The sequence below is a fragment of the Scyliorhinus canicula genome, chromosome 15 (genome assembly GCF_902713615.1).
Source record: "Scyliorhinus canicula chromosome 15, sScyCan1.1, whole genome shotgun sequence".
Taxonomy (NCBI): domain Eukaryota; kingdom Metazoa; phylum Chordata; class Chondrichthyes; order Carcharhiniformes; family Scyliorhinidae; genus Scyliorhinus; species Scyliorhinus canicula.
The window spans coordinates 139487799-139514661 of record NC_052160.1 but is presented as its reverse complement, the minus strand read 5'-3'; the positions used below and the strand labels follow the sequence as shown (position 1 = coordinate 139514661).

At 50.5% G+C, this 26863-nt stretch overlaps 2 protein-coding genes across 3 annotated transcripts in view; both read left to right on the top strand.

Annotated features, from left to right (window-relative positions):
• The window catches only part of LOC119977992 (cathepsin E-A-like), a 29034-nt gene extending 26135 nt beyond the window's left edge, over positions 1–2899 (top strand). Inside the window, exon 9 of the mRNA XM_038819276.1 lies at positions 183–2899. Coding sequence (XP_038675204.1) covers positions 183–350 — 168 coding nt within the window. The 3' untranslated portion in view covers positions 351–2899. The remainder of the gene's footprint in view (positions 1–182) is intronic.
• Positions 2900–18104: 15205 nt separating this feature from the next.
• Positions 18105–26863, top strand: part of LOC119978806 (ras-related protein Rab-7b-like) — a 49481-nt gene continuing 40722 nt past the window's right edge. The window contains exon 1 of one of the 2 annotated variants that reach the window (XM_038820683.1): positions 18105–18252. The gene's annotated coding sequence lies outside the window, so the exon portion shown is untranslated. Of the gene's footprint in view, positions 18458–26863 lie in introns of both variants that reach the window. The other variant, XM_038820682.1, reaches the window with a different exon arrangement.

Here is a 26863-nt window from a genome sequence, read left to right as displayed (position 1 = left end):
GTGCTGAACATTGTGCAGTCATCTTCAAACACCCCACGTCTGACCTTATGATGGAAGGCAGGTCATTGATGAAGCAGCTTATTCCTAAGATCTTGGATGGGCTTTATGAATGCAAAATCCTCTCTGATTGAAATAGTAAGTTGTGTTAAAGTTGTGATTAACCCACTGTATCCCTCTTACAGGAACAGGATGAATGGGGGCAAGTTTATTGCAGCAGTGGATTCCAAGGCATGGACCTCCCTCCCCCTGCTGGGCCGCTCTGGATCCTGGGAGATGTCTTCATCGGCTATTACTATGCTGTTTTTGACAGAGGAAACAATCGAGTTGGGCTGGCTAAATCCATTCCGTGATGTCCCAGTGCAAAGGTTCAGACGGATGGATGGATTGCAGTTAGTTAGAGCATTGCTAAAACATTTAATCTGTGCATCGTCACTTTGAAAGCGATATTAAAAATGCTTGTGTTGGGGTGGGGGGGGAGGTTGTTCAAGCTTTAATATTCAAAACTGAAACCTTCTGTCAATGTTTTGCCATTGCTATTGTTCTGAACTACAGCTTACAAATCTCACGGTGGTTTTTGGTTTTTCTTCAGGGTTTTCTTTTAAAGGAAGTTGTTAAAAAACATTTCAGGGCACAATCGCTCACAACTGTGCTCACATTTGTGACAGAGAATCCAGTGACAATGCACGTTTAAAATAACACCCCTCCCCCCAACTTAGAAAACAGCAATATTCCTTTGCCATCAATCCACAATTGTGGATTCTAAATTCATGGATCAGTCACCTCCTTCCCCCAGGATGATTTTAATTCACTAAGTTGAGAATTTAAAAGTAAAATGTCAAGCAATCAACTTTGAATTTCATTCGGACACTCTCCTATCCACAAATCAGGATCAAGTTGCCCTTTAAAGAACGAACCCTGTCAGTGAAAGAGGAGAATTGCCAGAATAAATGGGGATTCTCTTTGTTGCAACTACTTCCCACATGACAAGATTTTGCTATGGACCTTTCACAGCCTGATGGGCAATGCATCACAACGCTCCAACGACAGCAAATGGTTTTCCTAATAATTTTATGGAAACCCATTCAGATAAATCTTGTTGCTGTTGTGCATTGAGCCATCATGTGCGCGTGACTAAAATCATGAATCAACATTACGTGGACCTATTTCCATAACTACTTTATAATAATAATCTTTATTGTCACAAGTAGGCTTACATTAACACTGCAATGAAGTTACTGTGAAAATCCTCTAGTCGCCATACTCTGGCGCCTGTTCGGGTACACGGGGGAGAATTCAGAATGTCCAATTCACCTGACAGCACGTCTTTCGGGACTTTGTGGGAGGAAGCAGGAGCACCCGGAGGAAACCCACGCAGGCACGGGGAGAACATGCAGACTCCGCACAGACAGTGACCCAAGCCGGGAATCGAACCTGGGACCCTGGCGCTGTGAAGCAACATTGCTAACCACTGTGCTGCCGTGACGCCCTTATTAATTCACTGATTTATCACTTCACGATTGGTCTTTCAGAGGTTTGGTTCATCATCATATTCAAACTCTCATGAATAACAATGTCTGATGGGGGCCAGGGTAGGTGGGACGGGGTAGACAATAGGAAGAAATGACCTTGGTTCAAATAAGGAGGTGCAATTTGAGTCACGTAGTTATGTCCTCAGTTGTTTAACTTGCAGCTTTTTCAAGAGGGGCCGCACCGCTTTGTGCTGGGGTATTGAGGCAGAGCACTGTTAAGCATACAGGAGGCCGATTATGGGAGCAGTACACCACCGAGAAACATCTGAGGGCAGAGACCGTGAGGAGGAAAGACTTGAAGAATTGGCAGCAGCAAAATGTAGCAGGATTTTAATTCAGGATGACTGTGGCGACACAAAAAGGGAATAGGAGGCTGATAGGGAGAGGAATCTAGAAGTGTACAACAAAATCTTTATACGGCACAAACGGGAAGACAAAGGGAACATTTATGCTTGATAATGATGATAATCCTGGGCTTTTCTGAATTATAGGATTTAATTATAGCATTCTGCTAACTCCTAATACCTTTCTACTATTTCAAAAATAATTGTGGGGGTTTCTGGGCACCAATAGTTTAATTGCTATTTTATATTAAAAAAGTATCAACTAATATAATAGATAGTGCTATAATTCTATTATAAGCGGTTGGAACATAAGATGAAAGCGTCTAACCATAGATTAACATTAGGAAATTCACAATGCAGTAATTTGATTTAATCTCTTACCATATTTTTTTGGGCTGAGGGGGAAGAGGATATGGTTGAAATACGTGCCACCTAATTCCTCTGGGGTCATGATGTGGACTGAACTTATCAAAACCTTTAAGTTCCCGCGCAAATGGACTGGAATGAAGGGGGAGCACTGAGAAAATATTTGTTAACATCTCTTTACCTGTTATTTCTTCAAATGCTTCTGTTCGAAAGGGAGACGTAAGGAATACACTAATATTGCACAAAATAATTTGACCCCTTCCACGTCCGCGGTTTTTGTCCTTGGTCCCTTGACTAATGTTTCAATGTTTTAATTAAACTGCACTCTGCAATCGTCATAAGCTCAAAAAACAAGAGCTCTTGGTTTCCTTTGGGTTAAATTAAAAGCTTCATTGTGTGAATGATGCTTCTGAGTGTCTTTATGATTGTTTTATTTGTTTATCATCTCTTCCTTCAATTAAAGTATCTTCTTTTACTGTGTGCATGGAACTCTGCCAGGCACATTAGTGGGTTATCTGTTTTAGGGCCATATGTTAACACCAGTGTTATCTTGTCACAGCTGTGTGTATCATTTGTTAGACAAACTGATGTGTAGTCAGGGCTATCCCTCACTGAGAAAAGATAATGCTGTTGAATAACACATTGTACATTGACCACAAAGATCTATCGTCCTTTTCTGTGCTTATTCATGTTAAATCATACAAAGATATGATTAATAATGAGACAGAAACATTTTTTTCTAACTGGAAGGAGTCATCGCCAGCTTGATGTACCTTGTATTTTTGTGCCTGTCATGTCCAGGAGAGGGTCTGAGGTCAGGCATTGGAGCCAGTGAATGTGGGCCATGCACTTGGGAATCAGGGTTCCAAGACACGGGAGGAGGGGAGTATGTGGGTCTGATGACAGCAGGATCAAGAGGTGGGGGTAGGGGGAGAATGGGGTGGGAATTGGAATGGTGGAGACTTGGGCAGGGGGCTGTCAGGGATTGACGGGATTGGAGAGTCGGGAGTGAGGGTGTTGCCAATTTGCACCAGAGACGCCAATAATGTTGCTCTTTTTAACTGGATACTGATATGACCGTTATTAATGATGATATTGCTTTAGAGTCGCCAGGTATCAAATGATACCAACACAAGGCTTTACCGGATATTGATCAAAGACCAAACAACCAGTTAGTTAGTTCAAGTTCAATGATAGTTTATTTACACACAAGAATTACTTTGACATGCAACATAAAACACGACAAGTTAAATTACACCTAACACTACAACAACCTGTACTTAACTTCAGGCACTCGGCTTTATGCAGAGGAACAAGGCCTTTGTTCAGATCTTGCGTGGCTGGGTCTGGAGAAGTGACTTTGTTTCTGCTGGGTTCATCCGTCTGGTAGCGATCGTTAGTCTTGAACTTGTCTTCTGGCTGTGATGCTGCACTTGGCTTTAGGCGTAGGTCGGGGCCAAGAGAAACCGAGCGCCGGGGCCAAGAGAGACCGAACACATGGCAGTGTCTCTCTTTATCCTTCTGGGCTTTTGCGCTCTTTTGGGCGGTCCTTAGCTTTGAACCCAATAATTTGACGGGCTTCGATTACTGCCTTTGATTGTGGCCAATAAAGGGGCGGGTGCCTTGATGGGGGGGGCGTGTCCTGAGTGATCATTGGCCTTGGCATTTTGGGCTCACTGAGCAAAGGGAGTGGCGCCGATGAGTCTGTTTCTGTATCTGTTACCTGAGTACAGGTTCTGGGGAAATGAGCCATTAGAATGCAAAGTAGCTGGGGGTTTCGATAGCGTCTAGTTATCTGAGTTGCCAATATACATAAGCTCTGAGGGTTGGGTTGACCATGTTTCCCATGGTCCTTTGCAGGTGGCCATATTTCCCGGGATCTTTTGTAAGAGGCCATCCCAGAGTGTGGGGGGGGGGGAGGGGTGGGGGGGAGGGGGGGGGGGACGACGACACATCGGAGGGAATCAGAGAGTGTTGGAGATTGCAGGGGCGGGTGGTGCAGTGCTGGGAATGGAGGAGATCAGAGAGATTGGGAATGGAGAGATTGGGGGTCAGAAATGGGGGAGATAAGGGAGATTGGGAATGGAGAGATTGGGGGTCAGAAATGGGGGAGATCAGGGAGATTGGGAATGGAGAGATTGGGGGTCAGAAATGGGGGAGATCAGGAAGGCTCAGAGTGGGGGAAGTTCTGAAATTTGTACATGATACAAAACTTAAGGCTTTAAGAGGATAGTGATGGGCTGGGGAAATGGGACCCTGCTTTGCACAAAATTGGATATTAAATTTCTTGACATTCACTAAATTCAAAAGCATTTCATTGCCTGTGAAACGCTTTGAGCCGTGCTCTGGTTGTCCAAGGTCTGATGCCTCCAGAAGTCAGAAAACCCAACGGCTGAAGGAAGGTGAGAAAGACTGGATCCAGATGCCTTTCCAGAATTGCTTTCCCTACACCTCAAGCTAACTTCATAGAGTCATAGAGTCACAGATGTTTACAGCCTGGAAACAGGCCCTTCGGCCCAGCTTGTCCATGCCGCCCAGTTTCTATCACTAAGCTAGTCCCACTTGCCTGCATTTGGTCCATATCCCTCTATACCCACCCTGCCCATGTAACTGTCTAACTGCTTTTTAAAAGGAAAAAATTGTACCCACCTCTACCACTGACTCTGGCAGCCCGTTCCAGATGCTTGCCACCCTCTGTGTGAAGAAATTTCCCCTCTAGTCTATTTTGTATCTCTCCCCTCTCACCTTAAACCTATGTCCTCTCGTTCTAGACTCGTCTACCTTTGGGAAAAGATGTTGACTATCGACCTTATCGATGCTCCTCATTATTTTATAGACCTCCCTTCCCTCCCTATGATTCTAGCGCAGGGCTAAAGAGCTGGCTTTTAAAGCAGACCAAGGCAGGCCAGCAGTACGGGTTCAATTCCCGTACCAGCCTCCCCGAACAGGCGGCGGAATGTGGCGATCAGGTGCTTTTCACAGTAACTTCATTTGGAGCCTACTTGTGACAATAAGCGATTTTCATTTCATTTCATTCTCTCCTTTCCTTCAATCCCCCCTGATTCCAAATCCTGATTGCCTTCACTGCCTTCCCCTTACACCTCAATACCCTCCACACACATTCTCTCGTCCCCCAACCTATAACCTCTAAATTCCCCTGCCCCATAATTTCCCTCCCGATTACCAATTTTCACCAATTTTCCAAACCTCCCTGTGATCTATCCTGTGATCTATCTCTATTCAATCCTTCCCGTGATTCCCATCCCTTTACCATCCTGCAAATCCCTGTCAATATCCCCTGATGGCTCTGCTCTTCAGCCCTTCCTTCACTATCCCCCTTGTGACTGCTAACCTTTCCCTTGTGATGTTCTTTATGTTGCTTATTTAGGATGGTTGGCGTAGTGTCCACAAAGGCCACGGTATAGCTTTTACTTAAACAAAGCTATGATTTTATTTACACTACTAAGCTGGGTTTTGGCACTTAGTTCTTTTGGAATACCGAATAGATCAATAACACCTAACTACACTCATCTCCTGTTAATTTCACTACTGGTATAAACTATAATCTAACCTTCTCACACTAACCGCTCTTACGACCTTCACTAGCCGTCTCCTGCATACACTCCTCCCCTAAGGTCTAGCATCACTGCTTTATATAGTTGTAGCTGCAAATCCCTCTAGTGGCTATTCATGGTACTTCATTAACCTTTGTAATGCTGACAGTTATGATGATACCACACCCACCAACACCCAACTTCATCAATGTCCTCCCATGATCTCCTCCCAACCCATGATCTCTTGAACCTGCCCACACATTCTCGCACCAATCCGTGGTCTCTTGAACCCTCCCCAGAGATCGCTGCCTCTCCTTACCTCATTCCAAAATTGCTGTTCTCCCGCTGAGGCCTTCAACCGCAGGCTTTCCAGCCCAACAGCCAGCCTCTTAATCTTAATTTTTAATCACCAAAATCCACGGTTTCCATTCTTCTTCCTGCTTACCTCACCCAGAGGCTGGGATCTTCCAATCTCATCGTGGTGGGACCTGCCGCAGGAGATTCAGCGGCCCAGGCGATCAACGGTCCATTGACTTCCAGCAGGACCAGGCAATCCTGGCAGTGGGCGCGGCTGGAAAACCCCGACCATCGTCCAATCACACTTCTAAATTTTACACAGTATTTTCTTGTTATGGAGCACGGAAATCAATGAATTTTGGGGAGCCCCTTGGGGGATCAGTGGTCTGTGAATTGGGGCAGGAAAGGGGAGATGAGGTGGAAGATCGGCCTTGATCTTCTTGAATGACAGAGCAGGCTTGAGAGGCCAAATGGCCAACTCCAACTCCTATTTCTGATGCCTCTCTGCTCTGGATTCACCTTTTCGTCATTCACGGGAATGAACCGCCTGTGCTCATCAAGTTCAATCATTTTCAAGAACGAAATACTGCATTTTCCCTGAGTGCACACCAACTGCTTCTGCTTCCAATTATAAAGTACAGGAGGAGGGCATTTGGTCCATCAGGTGTCTATGTTAGCTCTTTGAAAGAGTTATCCAATCAACCTGAACCCCTTGCTCTTCCCCACAGGCCTAGCATTTTTGCCTCTTTTTCAAGATACTTATCCAACTGCCTGGTTGAAGGTTCTTGGTGAATCTGCCACCACCGTCCTTTCGGATAGTACATTCCGGAACAGAATAACATTCCATGTCAGAAATATTCTCCTCAGCTCTTCTCTGGCACTTTTGCCAAGTACCTTAAAACAAAGTATTGTCCAGGATGAGCAGCTGGCCAGCATGGGATTGAACCCATGACTTTGTCTTTATTATTAGCACCATTCTTTTAAAAAGTATAAACTGAGCCGGTTTAAGTCCGCCCACTTTTGCTGCCTAATTCATATTTGTCATTATTTAGTGAGTTTGGTGCCTTCTTTGCACGAATGGACTGCACAGCTGTGGTTTTCAATATTTCCACTCATTGCCCCAGCTGTTATAACGCCCACTCTGATTCCTCCCTGAAAGTCAGCTGCTGTATCTATTTCTTCCTTCTGTTACAGCCCAACATGTTTCCAAAGTAGAATTTTTTTCCCTTTTTTTAAGCAGTTCAAAATCAAATCTTCAACAATTTATGGCGACGGTCGTGCATTAGATCTTTAAAGCTTCATAAAGCCAGTGAAGCGCTTTGGGACTTCAGGACGTTGTGAACGGCACTATATTAATGCAAGTTATTTCTCCTCTTTAGTCAGCTCTAGACGTCTAACATTTAACATGACATGGACCTACTTCGACATCAAATATCCACGTGGTTAGCAACCCACTCTATCCAGTTCACTTTCTTTTTTGCTGAAGTAACTGTAGATCGATGAAATGCAAGAAGAAGAGAACAAACATTTCAGGATTTCAAAACTCCAAGATCTAGGAATTTGGGTGTGCTCACTTCTGGGCACTTGGAATCGGGTGGAGGAGGCACAGCATTCGGCCTCGAGCCTGGATGCTGAGCTCTGAGAGGACCTTCCATTAGACCTGAGGCCTCAGTTACATCAAGTTGATTTGCCAGGCAGAGCACAGGGTTGAGGAGATGGGGGTCTCAGTGAAGTGGGAGATCAGGCCTCAGGGTGGGGGGGGGCTTGTGGGATCTCAGGGGGGAGATTGGGTCTCAGGAAGGAGATCAGGGACGGGATTGTCCGGCCCCCCGCCGGGCTGGAGAATCGCCCGGGGGGGGGGGGGCAGCATGAATCCCGCTCCGCCGCCAACTGCTGAATTCTCCGGCGCGGGGGTTTTGGCGGGGGCTGGAATCGCACCGCGCCGGTCGGCAGCCGCCCCCCCCCCCCCCCCCCCCCCCCCCAGCGATTCTCCGGCCCGCAACCTGTTTTCAGCCGGACCCACCGCCGTAATTCAAACCAGGTCCGTACCGGCGGGACCTGGCTCTGCGGGTAGCCTGCGGAGTCCTCGGGGGGGGGGGGGGGGGGGGGGGGGGGGGAATGCGGGGGGATCTGGCCCCAGGGGTTGCTCCCACGGTGGCCTGGCCCACGATCGGGGCCCACCGATCCGTGGGCAGGCCTGTGCCATGGGGCACTCTTAACTGCTGTCAAACTCCGCCATGGCCGATGCGGAGAAGAACCCCCCCGCGCTTGCACTGGGATGACGCCAGCACACGCTGGAGCTCCCGCGCATGCGCCAACCCGCGCCGGCCGGCGGAGGCCCTTCGGCACCTGCTGACGGGGCTCCAACCCCACCGGCGCCAGCATAGCCCCTGAAAGTGGAGAGGGTTCCGCACCTTCCGGGCAGCCCGACGCTGGAGTGGTTCACGCCATTCCTCGGTGCCGGTACAGCCCGCCCCATCGGGTAGAGGAGAATCCCGTCTCAGGTCTTGGGGGAGGGGGGGAGGGCTTGTGTCCTGGAGGGAGATCTAGACTCGGGGGAGGGGTGATCATGTTTCTGGGTTGAGGGTAGTTTGACTCGAGGACAACGGGGCGATTGTGTTTCAGAGATGAGAGATTGGGATATTGGCGAAGATCCAGTTTTGCAGGGAGATCGTCCATGGGGTGAGGAGTTTGAGTCTCTGGGGAAAGATTGGGCTCAAGGGATGGAATCAGGTATTTGGATGAAGATTGTGGACGCGATCGTCCGGCCACGGACAGCTGGAAAAGCAGCTCGCCGTGGCACAGTGCGGCCAGGGAAAGCCGTGAGCCGTTACAAGGAGAATCCTGCCCACAATGGGCGGGGTCAGTTATTGGCAAATCTGCATATTAGAGCGAGTCAGTAAGCTTCACTCTAACGTGCAGATTCCCGAGGAAGCTGAGGCTTTGGGATTCAATCCCTTTGCCACGGGGACCTTTGGCGAGCACCGTTGGTAATGGTCTCCATAAACGGGACCAGACGGAACAACACTTGTGGGGATCTCCCAGGGGATTGGAGGGCCCCAGCTGCGTGCCCTTTGGGCAGGGTGGTGCCCTGGCACTGCTGGTGCCACCTTGGTACCCTGGCAATGGGGATATTTTCCGGGGCCACGGAGATTGGGACGCCATTTAAAAACGGCGTCCCAATCTCTCGCTACAACAGGGAGTTCTGGCGAGCGTTTGGATTGAGAGTCTGAACCTTGGGTGGGATTCTCTCATCCCGGGACCGGGCCAGAGAATTGCCGGGATGGGCGCGAATCGCGCCACGCCGCCCTGACGCCGGTCCACCAATTCTTCGGAGAGTAGAATCGGCGCCATTGGCACTGGTGCGGTTGGCGCAGCACCGGTCAGGGGCCGCTCTATGCCCCCCCCCCTCCAGAGATTCCCGGCCCTGGATGGGCCGAGCAGCCACGCAGGAAAAGCCAAGTCCCGCCAGCGCCGTTCACACCTGCTCTCACCTGGCGGGACCTCACCGTGGATGCATCCGGGGGTGGCCTGGTGGGGTGGCGGAGGGGGGTCCGACCCCGGAGGGGGCCTCTGCTGTGGCCTGGCCCGTGATCAGGGCCAACCAATCGGCGGGCCGGCCTCTGGGGCTGGGAGCCTCTTTTGTTCCGTGCCGGCCCCTGTAGCCCTATGCCATGTTACATCAGGGCCGGTGCGGAGAAGGGAGCCACTGCGCATGCGCAGACCCACGGCCGCCCATCTGACGCCGGGATCGGCACCTGGAGCGGCGTGGATCGCTCCAGAGCCGTGTTGGCCGCCTATAGGGGTCAGAATTGCTGCTCCTGTGGCCATGTTCACACCTTCGAGAAACGCGATGGCGTTTGCGACAGTGTCAACACTTAGCCTCAGGATCAGCCCTTGGTGCTGCAGTGTCTAACCAATCAGAAAAACACATCTGACCATATTTTAAATGGTCCCATTATTAAACATAAGAAAGACCCTCACCCACGCGGTACATAATCATTTTTGATGCACACAGTCGACATGCCAATAAGGGACATGAGAATAAGCAGTACTGTAAAAAGACACACTGAAAAAATTATGTATTAAGTCTCCAGAGTCCGGTAACACTGTTAAAATATTATTGTCTTTGTAAGAATGTTTTGTTAAAATGTTTTCTAAGTAATGATGAAGAGAAGAGTGAATAGCTAGATGGGCAGTCTATAACACAACTGAGCCACGTGAAAATCATACAAGCGGGTTTCTGCCACTTAGAATTTTAGTCACGCAAATCAAAAAGTAATGCTAAAGAAATGAACTTTAAAACTGGTGCCAGAAAGGGGAAGTCTCTCCGAATTCATAAGATTGTGCAATCCATGACTCAAGGTGGAAGTATGTTCATGTGCTGAATGTTTCATAGCTCAAACAACAATGGAAATTGGATAACACCGAATAAAGTTGCTCAAGTGTTAAGTCCAGTCGATGAGAAACTGTCAAATAGCAATTAAATATATACAACAGATTCTACTTTACTGAGAGAAAGTGGGAACAGTGAGCTACCTGAGATTTCTGAAGGTACAGACTTCGAGAGGTCATGGTTTTAAATTCTTGCTCACTGAAAATGATTCAGCTCGAAGCTGTTCCTCATCACAAAAACAGCTGAAGAGATACGGAGTCAGTAACTGGTGTGTCTTTGCTTCCATTTATCGGCTGCATAACAGGTCCAAATTGTAAATACACCAGTGCGTGTCTGGGGCTGGATTCTCTGCACCCCAACACCGAAATTACGTTCAGCGACGGGGCGGAGAATCCGCTTACCCGCATAAAATTGAATCCGGCGCCGGTTCCGCTATTCTCTGCCGCCCCGAATATCGGTGTACACCGCGCCGAGCATCCACCGCATCGGAGGCAGGGGGCCTCATTTGGGACTGTGGGCAATGTGGGCGGGCGGTGCAGGGGGCACTATTTCGGTGGCCCAAGACTGAGTCTGCCATGGAGAACGGCGCGGCCGCTGGAGGCCGCCATTGTGTGCATGCACAGACCTCTGACCGGGAAGTGCGGAGGGGGGGGGGCCATATCGGCAGCTGGAGCTATGAGCTCCACGACAGCTGCCTGCTAACCCCCTGCAAGACGGCGACTCTGTGACCTTTTGACGCCAGTTTTCCTGGCATAAAAGACCACGGGCTGGATTCTCCACACCCCGACGCTGAAATGCCGGCCTGCGCGGAGGCGGGCGGAAAATCCATTTTCCCGCAAGGAATCGGGACCGGCGCTGGTTCCCCGATTCTGCAGGCCCCGAAAAACGGCGTTCCCAGAGAGTTCGCCATGCAGCACCTACCTGGGGCCTTTGGCAGAGGCCCCGCTCCGCCATTCTCCGCCCCCGACCGGCGAAGTCCCAACGGCGTGGAACTAACCTTCTCCAGCTGCTCGGGATACTGACGTGGCGGCTGCGGACTCAGTCCGCGGCTGCCCTGGTCGGGGGCATGCTGATCAGAGGGCGGGCGGGGCCTAATTTGCGGCCGGTAAATGCTTGTGCGGACTTTGAGGGTCGGGCGTGCGGGCGATCGGGGGGTTTCTGTTTTGCTTCCAGATCCACAGTCCAAGTCCACCATGGCGTACGACACGGTTGCTGGTGGCCGCTGCCGTGCGCATGCGCGGGCTCCAACCGGGAGGTTCAGGGGCTCTTATCTGCAGCAAAAGCTGCTAGATTTACGCCGAGTCCCTGCTGGACCCCTATAGGGCGGGGAAATCGTGTCTCTTTGATGCCACTTTTTCTGGTGCCAAACTCTACCGTTTTGACACCGGCGTCAATAATGGAGAATCACTCACTGCCCACCTTGCACAGGTTTTGATACAATTACTAAATTTGTGTGGCACTTTTTCATACGGATGTTCAAAACAGGCAGTACGAATTTTTAAAGATGTAAATTAAAGATCAGGGACGGGATTCTCCGATCCCCAGCCGGGGGGGGGGGGGGGGGCATGAATCCAGCCCCCGGCGATTCCCTGGCACGCTATGGGCCGAGTGGCTGCCAGTTTTTGGCCGTGCCTGCCGGAGTAAATTAGAGTAGGTACTTACCGGCGGGACCAGGCTCTGCAGGTGGCCTCTGGGTTCCTCGGGGGAGAGGGGGGGGGGGGGGGGGGGGGGGGGGGGGGGGGGCTTGGGGGGATCTGGCCCCAGTGGGTGCCCTGCAGTGACAGGCCCCACTGATCCACGGACGGGCCTGTGCCGTGGAGGCACTCTATTCCTCCGCGTAGGTCGCTGTAACAGTCTGCGATGGCCGACGTGGAGATGAACCCCCCCCCCCTGTGCATGCGCTGGGATGACGCCAGCACACCCTGGCGCTCCCGCGCATGCGCCAATTGGCGTCAGCCGGACGAGGGCCTTCGGCTCCGGTTGGCGTGGCGCCAAGCCCCATCCACGCCGGCAGGAGCGGCGCAAACCACTCCGGTGCCGGCCCTAGCCCCTGAAGGTGCAGAGGATTCCGTACCTTCAGGGTTGATAGGGGTAGTGGAGGGTGGCCAGAAGGTGGATATTTGGGGTCGAGGTGGATGGGTATACATTCCAGCACAACCGGCGCCATCTTTTCCAGTGCGATTGGTGCGTGTGTGGGGATGTATGCGTACGCGCGGCTGCGGCTTGTCAGCCCTGCGCGTGTCCAGCACGGACCCGCCGTTTCTCCCATCACTTTTCACGTGTTCCACAGGTGTTTCGCGTGGCGCTGGTGCTAGCACCTCACCGGTAGGGCAATCCGTGCGGGTATGGCGCCGATTTTTTCATTGTGAAACACCGTCCGTTGTCATCACCGCAGGATCGTAGAATCCAACCCAAGGAATCCAAGCAGTCATAGGGTAGCTGGCATCTTGTGCCTGATACGCTATTTAATAAGATAAAGGCTGATTCCCGGCCTCAACCACTTTCTTGCCTAATCTGCATACCCCTCGGTTCCTTTAGCCTCCAGAAGTCAATCAGTCTCCACCTTGAATATACTCAATGGCTGAATATCCACTTGCCTCTGGAATGTATAGACATTAATGACGGGATTAACCGGGCAACCCACTGCGTGCTTCGCGGCGGTGGGAGGCGGCACACCATTGGCCGAAGGTGGGATCTTCCGGTCCCTCCACTGTCATCGGGATTTCCTGGTGAACGTCCCTCTCGCCGCTGGGAAACCCTTGGCAGTGGGGTGGCGTTGGCAGATCCGGAAGATTCCGCAGCCGTGAATGGCTCGAAGGTGATTCCTAAATTACCCCAGGCCATCCTTATTGGCTTGTAGCTACATGCCGTAAATCATTTTTAATTAACAAAACTGAGACTTTTAAAACATTTCAAAGCTTAATCAAAAGCCGAAGACTAAGGGCGCGATTCTCCGCACCCCACGCAGGGGGGGGGGGGGGGAGAATCGCGGGAGGGCCGGACGAATTACGCCACGCCGCCCTGGCACACCCCGCGATTCTCCCACCCCCCCCCCCCCCCACAAATGGCTTGTCGCGTTTTGCGACAGGCCGCTCGGAGAATCGCCGCTTGCCGTTTCTCACGGCGACCGGCGATTCTCCGGCCCGTATGGGCCGAGCGGCCTGCTGAACCCGACCGGTTCACACCGGCGCCAACCACACCTGGTCGCTGCCGGCGTGAACAGCGCACGACTGGTGAGTGTGGGGCCTGTGGGGGGGCGGAGGGAGGATCGAGCACCATGGGCGTGCTCAGCAGATGTCTGGCCCGCGATCGGTGCCCACCGATCGTCGGGCCGGCGTCTCTAAAAGACGCACTCTTTTCCCTCCGCCGCCCCGCAAGATCAAGCCGCCATGTCTGCGGGGCAGCGGAGGGGAAGACGGCAACCGCGCATGCGCGTCATGGCGCCGGCCAACCTGCGCATGCGCGGCTGACGTCACTTCTGCACGCCGGCCACGTCATTCCCGGCGCGCCGCTTTGACGCAAGCGTCAAGGTCCGCCGCGCGGAATTCACGCGCCGCCGCACCTAGCCCCCCCCCCCCCCCCCCCAGGTGGGAGAATAGGGGGCGTGGAGTGGCCTCCGACGCCGGAATGAAACACTCCGGGTTTCACTCCGGCGTCGGCTGTTTGTCTCCCGATGGGAGAATTCCGCCCCTAGGCACCTGGACATTTTTTTTGCCCCCAATTTGTAGCACATTCTAGCTTTTTTAAACTTCTTCCCAAATTCCTTCAGACTTGGGCTAATGATCATTTTTTTCGTGACCTTTGCTGCCTTTGAAGCTATTTTCAGTCATTGAAGTTGGATTGGTTTCCGTCTTCAATCACCATCTCCGACCGAGGCAACCTGCACTGCCATCGAGTGAACTGGCGGCAAACATTAACACAAATCAATTTGTTCAAACCTTTCACTATCAGCGAGGGACAAGCTCGGGTGTGTGCAAATTGGGATCAAAATGTCTGGCATATAAAGTATGGCATTTAATTTCACTGTGAAATCTTACACAGCTGTCCTGTTCAGTGTTAGAAATCACCCAGGATTGTTTGGAAAGGTTAATCTCCCAGACACTACTTCAAGGGGAAAAATCATGGGGGGGGCAATAAAAAAAATGATGTTTTAAATTTTCTTTAAAGCCTTTTCACTCTTTGGTGTAAAATGTTACAAACATGGGAAACATTGAGCGCCATTCAATGGAAAAAAAAAATCTGTGTCCGGTTTTGGGAGCATTTAGCAAGGTGTTTAATGGCAGCAACGCTGAGCATCAGCACCACATTCAACAGCGTTTTGTGGCTCCAGGGAGTTTATCCACGACTGGGCCGCACTTGAGTCATCTCCTGCCGGCGAGCCCATTTTGTTTCGCAAGCCCAAACTTCCGTGCCCCCCCCCCCCCCCCCCACCACCGTTTCTGACCTCCCCTCCCCCCCAAACCTTGGGGAGGCCCCCAAGAACACCCCATCACCCCCCCCCCCCCCCCCTCCATCTAGTAATCCTCGCCAGGCTCGATCCCTAGGCAGTGTCAACCGGCCACCTGGGCACCCTGGCACAGCTAGCCTGGCACCCTGGCTGTGCCAGAGTAACAGGCAGGCAGTGCCAAGGTGCCCAGGTGCCAGGGGGAGCGCCAGGGTGCTACCCTGCACTATCCGCAGCCACCCGAGGTTCTTCAATGGCCTGGGTTACCCGCCCAGGTGCCATGCTCTGCCTCCGATGGGCTGAGTTCCCGACGGGGCCCGGGCCAAGTGGGGTCTCAATAATCGTGAGCCTGGCGTGGTGGGCAATAGAGAGAGGGCATATGGACAGTGTCCAGCACCGCCATGCGTCAGCGACAGTCATGCCACTGGCCACGGGGCTTCTGCCAGGGCTGTGGGGAGTAGTGGAGGGTGGCCAGGAGGTGGGCTGTTGGGCCAGGGTGGATGGGTATGCGATCCAGCACAACCGGTGCCATCTTTTTGGGGGCGATCGGTGCGTGTGTGGGAAGTGTAAGTGGACACACGGCTGCAGCTTGCCAGCTCTGCGCGTGTCCAGCACGCACCCCGTGATTCTCCCACCGTTTTTTACATGTTCGGTGGGTGCTTCACGCGGTGCCAGCCCTAGCCCCTCACCGGTAGTGGAATCGATGTGGGTGCGGCGCCGATTTTTCCGTCGTGGAACTCCACAGATCCTCCGTTGGCGTCAGCACTTCGACGCAGGAACGGAGAATCCGGCCCCTTGTCTTTGACTCGTATTCTTTGATGAACTTTACAAAGCAGTGTTCGCAGAGCGGAACTTTCTGCACAAGGCGTGTGGGCATCAACATGCCAGGTTGATGTTTGACACAATTTTCCGCCCTTGAGAACTCTTATGAAGCATTCTGGGAAATGGCAGAGCAAGGACAATGCATTCTGGGAGATATTTGCTGCTCTGTTAAGTATTTTCATTCAGCTCCCGTGTGGATAATTATCGATATCTTTGGGTGGTTATGAACACAAAGGTCAAGGAGCCGAATGACAGGCCATGGTGAAGGCGGATATTTGAAGTTATAGAATCGTTTTCAATCACAGAGAAGGCACGTGTTAATGATTTTATGACCTCCTGTTTGCAGTCCTCAGTTAATGAGAAAACAAGCTGGGGGGCTACATAATGCCTTTCATGATGTCCCAATGCACTTTAATACCAATGAAGCCCTTTTGAAGAGTAGTCATTGTTGTAATGTAGGGATTGGGACCGCCAATTTGTGCAGAGTAAGCTCCCATAAACAGCAAGGCGGTAATGATCGAATAATCTGCTTTTCTTTCACTGGTGTTGGTTAAGAAATAAATATTGGGAGAACACAGACCCCCCCCCCACCCCTTCAAAATAATGCTATGGGGTCTTTTACCTCCAGCTGCGAGATTAGTTTCGCAGCTCTTCCGGAATTACGGTGTTCAAAATCTATTTTCCATCATTTCATTGGCCGGGCGAGTGATTTGGACAACTCTTTCAAAGAATCATACAGCCATTACAGATCAGAAGGCTCCCTTGTGTGTCACAGGTTTCAATAATTCTATTCTAACCCTCGTTCATCGTGCCAATTGCTTCATCATTGGCTATTTGCTGGCTGTTGACTCAACAATCAAGTGTGAGTCAGGAGTGATTATGCCTGGCAAGGCGTGATGAGCATGCCTGGAGGTAATATTGGAAACATCTTCTTATCCTGATGATGTCCCAACTACGGTTGCCAACGGTGATTAAACGTATGCCTGGAGGTCTCATCACATGACGTAGCCCCCACAGCAGGGTAGCACAAGTGGATAGCACCGTGGCTTCACAGCGCCAGGGTCCCAGGTTCAATTCCCCGCTGGGTCAATGTCTGTGCGGAGTCTGCATGTTCTCCCTGTGTCTGTGTAGGTTTCCTCCTGGTGCTCCAGTTTCCTCTCACAGTCCAAAGATGTGCAGGTTAGGTGGGTTGGCCATGATAAATTGCCCTTAGTGTCCAAAAAGGTTTGGAGGGGTTATTGGGTTATGGGGATAGGGTGGAAGTGAGGGCTTAAGTGGGTCGGAGCAGACTCGAAGGCACAATGGCCTCCTTCTGCACTGTATGTTCTATGTTCTATGTTCACACTCCAGCCATTAATCGGCCAACACAACCATCCTCGTGACGCACGTCCTTCCTGCACTAACTGGGAATCAAAAACACTCATTTCCCAATTGGTAATTGTCAGCCAGATAGCCTTTTGCTTTTGATTTTCAATCTTTTCATACCTGGCAAAGGTAAAAACTCAAAGGAAATGACAGAAAACAACCTTTTTCAATGTCCTGATGATTTTTCTCCAGAGTCGCACACAGAAGCGTTCTGGCGATTGATCTTCAAGTCCCGAAAGATGTGCCGTTCGGTAATTTGGGCATTCTGAATTCTCCCTCTGTGTACCCGAACAGGCGCCGGAGTGTGGCCACTAGGGGCTTTTCACAGTAACTTCATTGCAGTGTTAATGTAAGCCTACTTGTGACAATAAAGATTATTATTATTATTATTCCTGGACACTCCAGGCCAACCCTGGAGAGTTGGCAACTCTGGTTCCTGCTCGGGCCTCTTTGTATCAGCGCTCTAAAGTTGGCCATGACATTTAGGGCGGCACAGTGGCACAGTGGTTAGCACTGTTGCTTCACAGCGCCAGGGTCCCAGGTTTGATGCCCGGCTTGGGTGACTGTCTGTGCGGAATCTGCTCGTTTTCCCCGTGCCTGCGTGGGTTTCCTCCGGGTGCTCCGGTTTCCTCCCACAAGCCTCGAAAGACGTGCTTGTTAGGTGAATTGGACATTCTGAATTCTCCCTCTGTGTACCCGAACAGGCGCTGGGGTGTGGCGACTAGGGGCTTTTCTCAGTAACTTCATTGCAGTGTTGATGTAAGCCTAATTGTGGCAATAATAAAGATTATTATAAAGAACGTACGTTCAGCAGTTCTCAGTAACCCAACCTGCACAGACCCCTGCTCCATCAAGTGATGTATAAATAAAGTGCTTGATTTTATTGTGACCTACTTGCAAAGAAGGCATAACATTGCCCTTATTTCCACAATGTATGTTCTGTCAGAGGTTTCGCAATCAGGATTTTAATCTAACCTCAGAAGCTTTTCTCTTTAATGCAGAGAGTCTGAGCCGGTGACTGTGTTGTTCCACCCTGCTGCACTCTCCCAGCAGCTGGCTCGCGGGAAACACGCCTGACGCAAAGTTGGGCAGAGTCATCTGAGTCTGGTCAAACCGGCTCGGTAGTCAGACCGAGGTAATCGCTTTGACTAGAGAGCTTGCCTGATCTCTGGGCGCTTAGCTGTCGAGTGTTTATTTCCCCCCCCCCCCCCCCACCCCGCGAGACGGACTGAAGGAGGAATGGGCCTGGAAGTATCGGATTACAAAGTGCTGGGGTAGCTATCTGTGCTGAGCCTGGCTTCCTCGGCCTGTCACTCGCTGCATTGTGAATGTGCCAAACTGTGAGTAGCTGGTGATTAACTTTTAAAGGAGTTGCAGCTTTCACCATTGCAGGCTGCGTTTGTAAATAGGTGCAGCCTTTTATACGCGATTCATTTGTTCCCCTTCGTATTACTTGTTTAGACGCCCGTGTCAGTGATGAAAGAGATCTATCTGTCACTTTCTGGCCAACAAACCCACGCCAAGTTGCCATTGGTTACTGAAATTCTTCTTGTCAGTTTCTGTGTCACCGGGCTGCTTCTGTCAATAATTCCACTGGCATGACAATGATCTGACAATTTCTAAATTGCCGTCCTCAATATTAACCGGTCATTTAAAACTTTGGGATCAATAATAATCTTTATTACTGTCGCAAGTAGGCTTACATTAACACTGCAGTGAAGTTACTGTGAAGATCCCCTAGTCGCCACACCCCCGCGCCTGTTCGGGTACACGGAGGGAGAATTCAGAATGTCCCATTCACATAACAAGCACTTCTTTCGGGACTTGTGGGAGGAAACCGGAGCACCCGGAGGAAACCCACGCAGGCACGGGGAGAACGTGCAGACTCCGCACAGACAGTGACCCAAGTCGGGAATCGGTCCTGGGACCCTGGCGCTGTGAAGCCACAGTGCTAACCACTGTGCTACCGCGCCGCCCAAAGCTTCCTTCAGTGATATCAAAGCAATTTGGGCGCAAGTGACCAATCAGCACTAAAGAACGGGGATGCTGTTAAGTGAGTTACACATAAAACTACTGACATATCTGCTTTCCGGAATTTCTTAAGCCGGCCCAAGATTCAATTCTCCCTGTTCAGGCACCTCCGACAGGGTTGGTAATGCCTTCAGACTGAAATTGCGAGGGCTCGTTGATAGGTGCTGATTTGGGAAGGCCTTTCAAACCATCTTTGTTTTCTCAGGCACCCGGGCTCAGTGGATCTCAGGTGTCGGGTGGCTGAAGGTTCAAGGCCCAGTTTAGAGCTTTGGGCACCAAAATCTAGGCTGACCCTGCAGGGAAGCACCGAGTGCTAACCACTGTGCTGCCGTGCTGCCCTAAACTGCCCTGTCTACTCTCATTGGCGGATGTAAAAGCTCCCATGGTGTTGTATGAAGAAGAGTACGGGAGTTATCCCCGGTGTCCTGGTCAACAATGATTCTTCAATCAACATCCCTTAAACAGTTTCTGCGGTCGGTATCATATTGCGCAGTAAGGTGACACAAACAGCAGAAAACAGCGACTGCATTTCCCACATTACAACAGCGACAGCGTTTCAAAAATCCTTCAGAATATCCTGAGGTTGCGAAAGGCACTTTATAACCAAAGTCTTTCGTCAACGGTTCCTCATGTTAAAACAAAATTCACTCAGAAACCAATGAACGAATAAACAATTCAGTTTAATTTCTCAAAGCAAAATCCAGCGATTTAAATCAGGTTACTGCCAGGTGGAAGGGTTATAATTAATGAGGAGCTGGCACCGATGGGGTCGTGTTGGGCTGAATACTTTGATCAGAATTATGAAGTTCCGTATTATTGGCTTTGGAATTCAGGCACACTTCTGTTTGAGCGTGCATGAGGAGGGTGGGTGGCGGGGTGGGGTGGAGTGCGTGGGGGAGGGGGACCGTGGAGGCCACTGCTTTCAGGGTTAGATCTCTATTGCCTCTAATAATGGACCTCGTGCCCCATTCATATTGAGAACGTTAGCGACCCAGAGCGACGGGCATCTGGCTTGGCAGAAAGCGAAGGCAGATCTGGCCCTTGTTGGTGCCACAGTCAAGGTAAATGAGGAAGGGAGGTGACTGGGATGTTGGGGCAGGGTGACAATTGTTTCAGGAGGTAGTGTTGACTGGGGTGGGGTATTGAGAGGAGCAATCCTGTTGTCCCCAGCTTCCCATTCAGAGAGATATATAAAAGATTGTGGCGCTAACAATTGCAAACAAAGACTCGACTCGGTACAAGAGAGGCTTTATTACCGTGCGATGCTATTCCTTCGGCTGCAGCTGTAGAATGGCATCTCAGGGAAACTTATGAATATTTATACTGCTCCCTGTGGGTGGAGCTAGCCGGCAGGTGCTTACTGGAAAACCTGTAATACAGGTACTGTTGTACATCCCCCAATGCAAGCACACACATATATATACAGTGGTAGATCACCACAAAGACTATACAAGTTGCCGGGATGTGTAGGCGGATGACAAGGGATTAACAAGCAGAAGCGTTATTCAGCAACACTAGCACCTCTTACATGCTGGTGATGGGGCAGAACTCCCAGCTAGTGACACATCACTTCCTGTACCAACGACGACCCGATACACATGTGACATCCTCCCCATTTAAGTTTGGATGACTGGTACAATGTAGGACAGCAGTGACAAGTTTGAAACTATTTACAATGTGCAGAGCACAAAGTGGGCAACAGAACATAACTATTTACAATATGCAGAAGACGGACTCAAGCTGCTAGACCAGGCGCAGAGCCCATCTCCCACCCTGTCCTTTTTTCAGATAAAACACAGTCCCCATTTAGACTAAGCCAGCCCACAGTCCTTGAACTTCGAATTTGGCCTGCTCAGACACCCTGGAGATTCTGCTGTTTGGCTGTTCTTGGGATGGCCTCGGGGTGTGGCATCAGGCATCCTTACGGTACGTCCTGTGGCTACAGGGCTTGTTGTATTGGCATCAGGGGGGACACCCTCTTCCCCCCCTTTCTACTGGTGCAGGGGGCACAGGTCGCTGACTGTGTGATGGTTGGTGGTGCTGGTTGGCTACCTGCAATAGTGGTGCCGGTTCCTGACATAGACGGCATTGTCCGACGTAACCGCATCACTGTTTAGTTCTGGGGCATGGGTATGTACCACTGCCAGTTTCCCATGGCTGGGTGTGGTTTGGAGTCTGACCATTTGGTCTGGTTTTTAAGCAATTGCAATCAAAATGCCCTTTACCTCTTTGCCATCAGTGAATGAGGTTGGCCCCCACATTTTCCTCCGCCTTTGGTTGCAGAAAGGCCTTGGCAACAAGGTTCATGGTCTTGGTACGCCTGGAGAACACTCTCTGTGCTGACGAGGGTAGGCCCTGTCTCAGCACATCTTGCAGGATGAGTAGTGCAGCATGAAAGACCGTGTTATCTCGCACCATTTTCTCAAGGAGATTGTAGCGGTGCAGCTTGAGTATTGTGTGCTAAAGTTGTGCTGATGCAGTGAAGTAGCTTTTTGAGAACATCTTATGAGCCCCTGCTGATCAGTTTCAACATTGGCCAAAGATTAAATCATGAAATTTCTGACAACTGAAGACTAGGCCAAGGAGTTCCTTCTCCAAATGGACTTAACGATTTTCAGTGACTATGGCAACTTTACTTTTTACCTTTACACAATTCCTACCAGCAAGAACACAGAAGTAGAAAGACATTCAAAAGGCAGAAAAGGTAGATGAAGAATGTGCTACAGTTGGAGAATGCTGCAAGGCCCGATGGCCAGAATATGTTCCAAATAATCTCACCCTTCAATGCTTCAACCATCATAGCCATCCTCGTGTCATGGATGACTCTCTGATTCTCGATGGGAAGTTGGTCATTCCAAGAGTTCTCAGATTAGAAATTCTTCTGAGAATACACCAAGGACATATTAGACATTCCAGATCTTGGGCGGTATTCTCCCCTACCCGGCGTGACGGGGGGTCCCGGCGTAAGGGAGTGGCGCCAACCACTCTGGGGTCGGGCCTCCCCAAAGGTGGGGAATTCTTCCCGCCTTTGGGAGCTAGCCCCGCGCCGGAGCGGTTGGCACCAGAAGACTGGCGCAAAAAACCGGCGCCAGCGGCAGTGGGGCTGGCCGAAAGGCTTTCGCCGGTCGGCGCATGCGCGATCTGGGTTTCTCTTCCGCTCCGCCGTGGCGGCCGCTGGGGAGAAAGCGTGCACCCAGGGCACTGGCCCGGAGTCTGAGCGGGGGGCCCCGATCGCGGGCCAGGCCACCATGGGGGCACCCCCCCGGGGTCCGATCGCCCCCCCACCCTCCCCAGGAACTCAGGGCCCGCTTGCGCCGCCGATCCCGCTGCCACCAGAGGTGGTTCAAACCTCGACGGCGGGAGAGGCCTCCCAGCGGCGGGACTTCGGCCCATCCAGGCCGGAGAATCACCGCAGGGGCCTCGCCGATCGGAGTGGCGAGATTCCCGCCACCGCCACTTCCCGGGTGGCGGAGAATCTCTGCCAGGGCGGGGGCGGGATTTTCGGCTGCGTCAGGCGATTCTCCGACCCTGCTGGGGGTCAGAGAATTTCGCCCCTTATCATCACAATCGCCCCCAGTTTAAATTGCATGGTTTGAGAAATTTACAGAAGATTAGTTCACCCGAGTCCCGACAAGCAAAAGGAGAGGCCAAAGGATGAGGAAGAATGGTGCTGTTGAAAACTCACCACTATTCTTAGAATTCCCCTATACCAAAAAGGGCCGACATTCTAAATGGTGGACAGGGATTCTCACTCCCTGACTCCGATGCAGGCTTCGGTGGGTGCTATTCAGGTCAAACTATATTTTCAAGTTATCCCCCGGTATAACCCATATCTTCACCAAAGATTTTATCTACTTACCCCTTAGTAGCATTGATCCTGGGTCCCACATTGCTAAGTAAGTAAAGTAGACTTTAGGAATAAACCACAGTTTCAGGTTAAATTAAGTTATTTTATTATTATATTTTTTCTTTTAAAAGCTGCCATCACTTTCTTTACAGAAAGGTAAAAAGATTTTGCTTCTGGATCCTTCTGGTTGGTTGAAGGGACCTTCAGGCCCACCTTGACAATCAATCTTCTTTAAAGTCTGGTCTTCTTTAGACGTATTCGCTGGTTAGCTCGGCTGCTATGTCTTGTCGATCCCATGTACTGAGCTATGAGAGCCGGTTCTGCTGACTCTGCCTTGTCTTTAAATTCTAGTCTTCCTTAGATGTATTAGCTGTTTTAGCTCGGCTGCTTGTCTTATCTTTTCCATCACCGAGTTGGCTGTAAGCTGACTCTGCTTCTCTTGTTCCTTCTCTCTGAGTTCTGGTTCTGGTTCCGCTTCTGCTAGTTCCTGCTCTGGTCTCTGGGTTTATATTCTCTTTCTAACAGTTATTCAGTTTTTATGACCTTATTGTAAATTAACTTATTTCACTTTGATTGTAAAAAGTATCTTTGATCTAAACATTCTAATACAACTAAGTATTCATTTTGGGCATGGCCTCACCTCTCAGCTCTCTGCTTACATTGTCTCCTTTGTGATATTCAAAAATGCTTTGGTTTCAATAGAGGTGTGAATTTTGGTTTGGTTCCTGTCATTTCTGTAGTTTTATTTTCCAATAAAATAGGACTCCCAGCTCATAATTTTGACTTTCATTTTGGCTTTAAATTATGTTTCTCGTAGACAGGTTGTCTCCAATTTTCTCTAATTTACTTGGTGTTAGTAGAATTTCACACCTAGAATTTTCACCAAATTCAACTGAACCTCATCCTTTCCTTTCCAGCTGTTTACTAAGATAGTTCATTTCAATGAAGGTGTGAAACATTGCTTTTAGCGTAATGCTAAAAATTCACTTGGTTTTAACTTGAAAGACCCGCCTGTTTTAAACATTCGTCGCTTAATTCAACTGAAACCTTCATCCATGCTTTTCCAGATGCTTCCTAAGATAGTTACTTTCAATGAAGGTGTGAGCCATTGTTTTTAGCTTTATACAAAAATCCTGTGTGTTTGCTAAGCCTGCTGGTGAGAAAGAATCTGCATTTTATAATCCTGCTCTTTGCAGCTTCTATTAACCTTTTGTGGGATCTTTCCCTGTATCCTCTCATGTTTCTCTCAGACCAGATATTGCCAGACTTCCATCTTTCAAATGACACATCTTTCTATATTTTCAATTACAATGGTAAAAACTTTGTTGAAGAAAAATGATAACATGAACTAACCACTGTTGAGATATCGTTCCACACCACCTCCGGATGGCTTGGCTCCATCACAGCCTCTGGTGCTATGGACTCAACTTCCAGTTCTTCCCCCACAAACGCACATGCCATGTCTAAAAGCAGCAGATATAGAGAAAGAGAAAAGGAGGGTAAGTATTGTGCAAATCAAACCAGGAACTAATCAACACCATGCAGTGCATGATTTACTAGGGAGGCACAGTGGTTAGCACTGTTGCCTCACAGCGCCAGGGATCCGGGTTCAATTCCGACCCTGGGCTGACTGTGTGGAGTTTGCACTTCCCGTGGGTTTCCTCCGGGTGCTACGGTTTCCTCCCACACTCCAAAGATGTTACGGTTAGGTGGATTGGCCAGGCTGAATTGCCCTTTGTGCCCAAAGGTTAGGTATGGTCACGGGGTTCGAAGGGAGCGGACCTGGGAAGGGTGATCTTTCAGATACTCTGTGCAGACTCGATGGGCCAAATGGCCTCCTTCTGTACTGAAGGGTTTCTATGATTCTATGAACTCCATCAGGAGGGGAGAGAAAGCAGTGAAATGTCGGAGGCTTAAACATTGCTAGGTGGGGAGAGAGGGGCGAGACTTTGTAAACTTAAACAACGAGTCAGCTTGTGACTCACACACCCTGAGGAAAACAGAATCATAGTGTTACATCACAGAGTAATGGCCAATGACTGGCTGGTGACTATTTTACTAATTTATCTTTCAGAACCAGTGTAATTTGGTAATTGTAAAGTTCTATTAGCATTAGTAAGGTTTATTCATGGTAGTAAACCTCATTGAGACTAGTAGGGTTTATTACTTATTAATTAATTAAGAAAATAATAAATTAGAACTTCCGGTGACGGCGATGAGTGAGTGAGCCGCACATTCGGTGGCTCTCACTCCGGTGGGATTTGAGGACCTGGTTCCCCGGTTTTGTGGGACTGTCGAGCGCTGAAAGGACGGCCACGGAGGTGCTGAGGAGCGAGCAGAGCTGTATGGAACCGCGGGAGGGCAGAAAGCAGCGAAAACGGGAGAGGAAGGGACAAAGTCAAGGTGCAGGAGAAGCAGACCCGGGAGCAAAGATGGCGGACTTGCAGACCTCGGACCCGACGATCCAGCAAGCGCTGGAAAACATGCTGCAGGTGATTAAAAACAGTTTTGAGTCGTTGAAGCGGGATAACTTGGACCCACTTCAGAAGGCAGTGGATCAGCTGAACCAGAGGCTGGATGCCCAGGACGAGAAAGTTAAGGAGCTGGGAGGGGCGGTGGAGGAGCAGACGGGCGCGCAGACGATTGCTGCGCTAGGAGTCGATGGGTTGAAGGAGAGACAGAGAAGACTGCTGGACAGAGTAGAGGAGCTGGAAAATAGAGCCCCCAGACGAAATCTGAGGATCATCGGCCTCCCGGAGGGGTCTGAGGGAGCTGATGCCACAGCGTTTGTGGCTGACCTGTTGATGCAGCTGATGGGGACTGAAGCCTTTCCGCGACCGCCGGAGCTGGAGGGGGCACATAGAGTACAGGTGAGACAGGTGCATCCAGGGGGGTCCCCCCTGTCCGATTGTGATCAGATTCCACAGGTTTAGAACATAGAACAGTACAGCACGGAACAGGCCCTTCGGCCCTCGATGTTGTGCCGAGCCATGATCACCCTACTCAAACTCACGTATCCCTATACCCGAAACCCAATAACCCCCCCCCCCCCCCCCCCCACCCCCCTTAACCTTACTTTTTAAGACACTACGGGCAATTTAGCATGGCCAATCCACCTAACCCGCACATCTTTGGACTGTGGGAGGAAACCGGAGCACCCGGAGGAAACCCACGCACACACGGGGAGGACGTGCAGACTCCGCACAGTGACCCAGCCGGGAATCGAACCTGGGACCCTGGAGCTGTGAAGCATTTATGCTAACCACCATGCTACCGTGCTGCCCCCAAATGACACATGCTATTTGTGGTTTGTGGAGAAGGAGCGGGTGCTGCAGTGGGCAAAGAGCGCTAAGAGCAGCACATGGAATAACAGTGTTCTCCACATCTATCAGGACCTAAGCCAGGAGGTGGCCAGGCGGCGAGCAGCCTTTAAACAAGTTAAGGAGGTGTTGTTGAAGAAGCACGTGAAGTTTGGTCAGCTCATCCTGGCCCGTCTTTGGGTTACGCATCAGGGCCAACACCACTACTTCTCCGAGCCCGAAGAAGCGATGGACTTCGCGAGGGATCAGGGGCTGGTCTCGAAAAAAGGACCCACGGACGCAGGCTCGGGTCCGAGAGTTACCGTTTGAGGAGATGCCTACTGTGCCTGGACTGCTGGTCAACTGTTTACTGCTTTAAAGGTGCCATGCGGTGTATTTTTGGGCAGCTTTTGCCTGTTGGGGGTGTGGGGGGAGGGGATATCCCCCCCCCCCCCCCCCCCCCTCGTATGTTGCTTTTTTTTCTCTTTTCTTTTTCTGCTGTGGTGGGTACCTATTGTCGGGATCTCGTGGTGCGCTGGAGCCTTTATTGTAACATAAGGGTGGCCGGT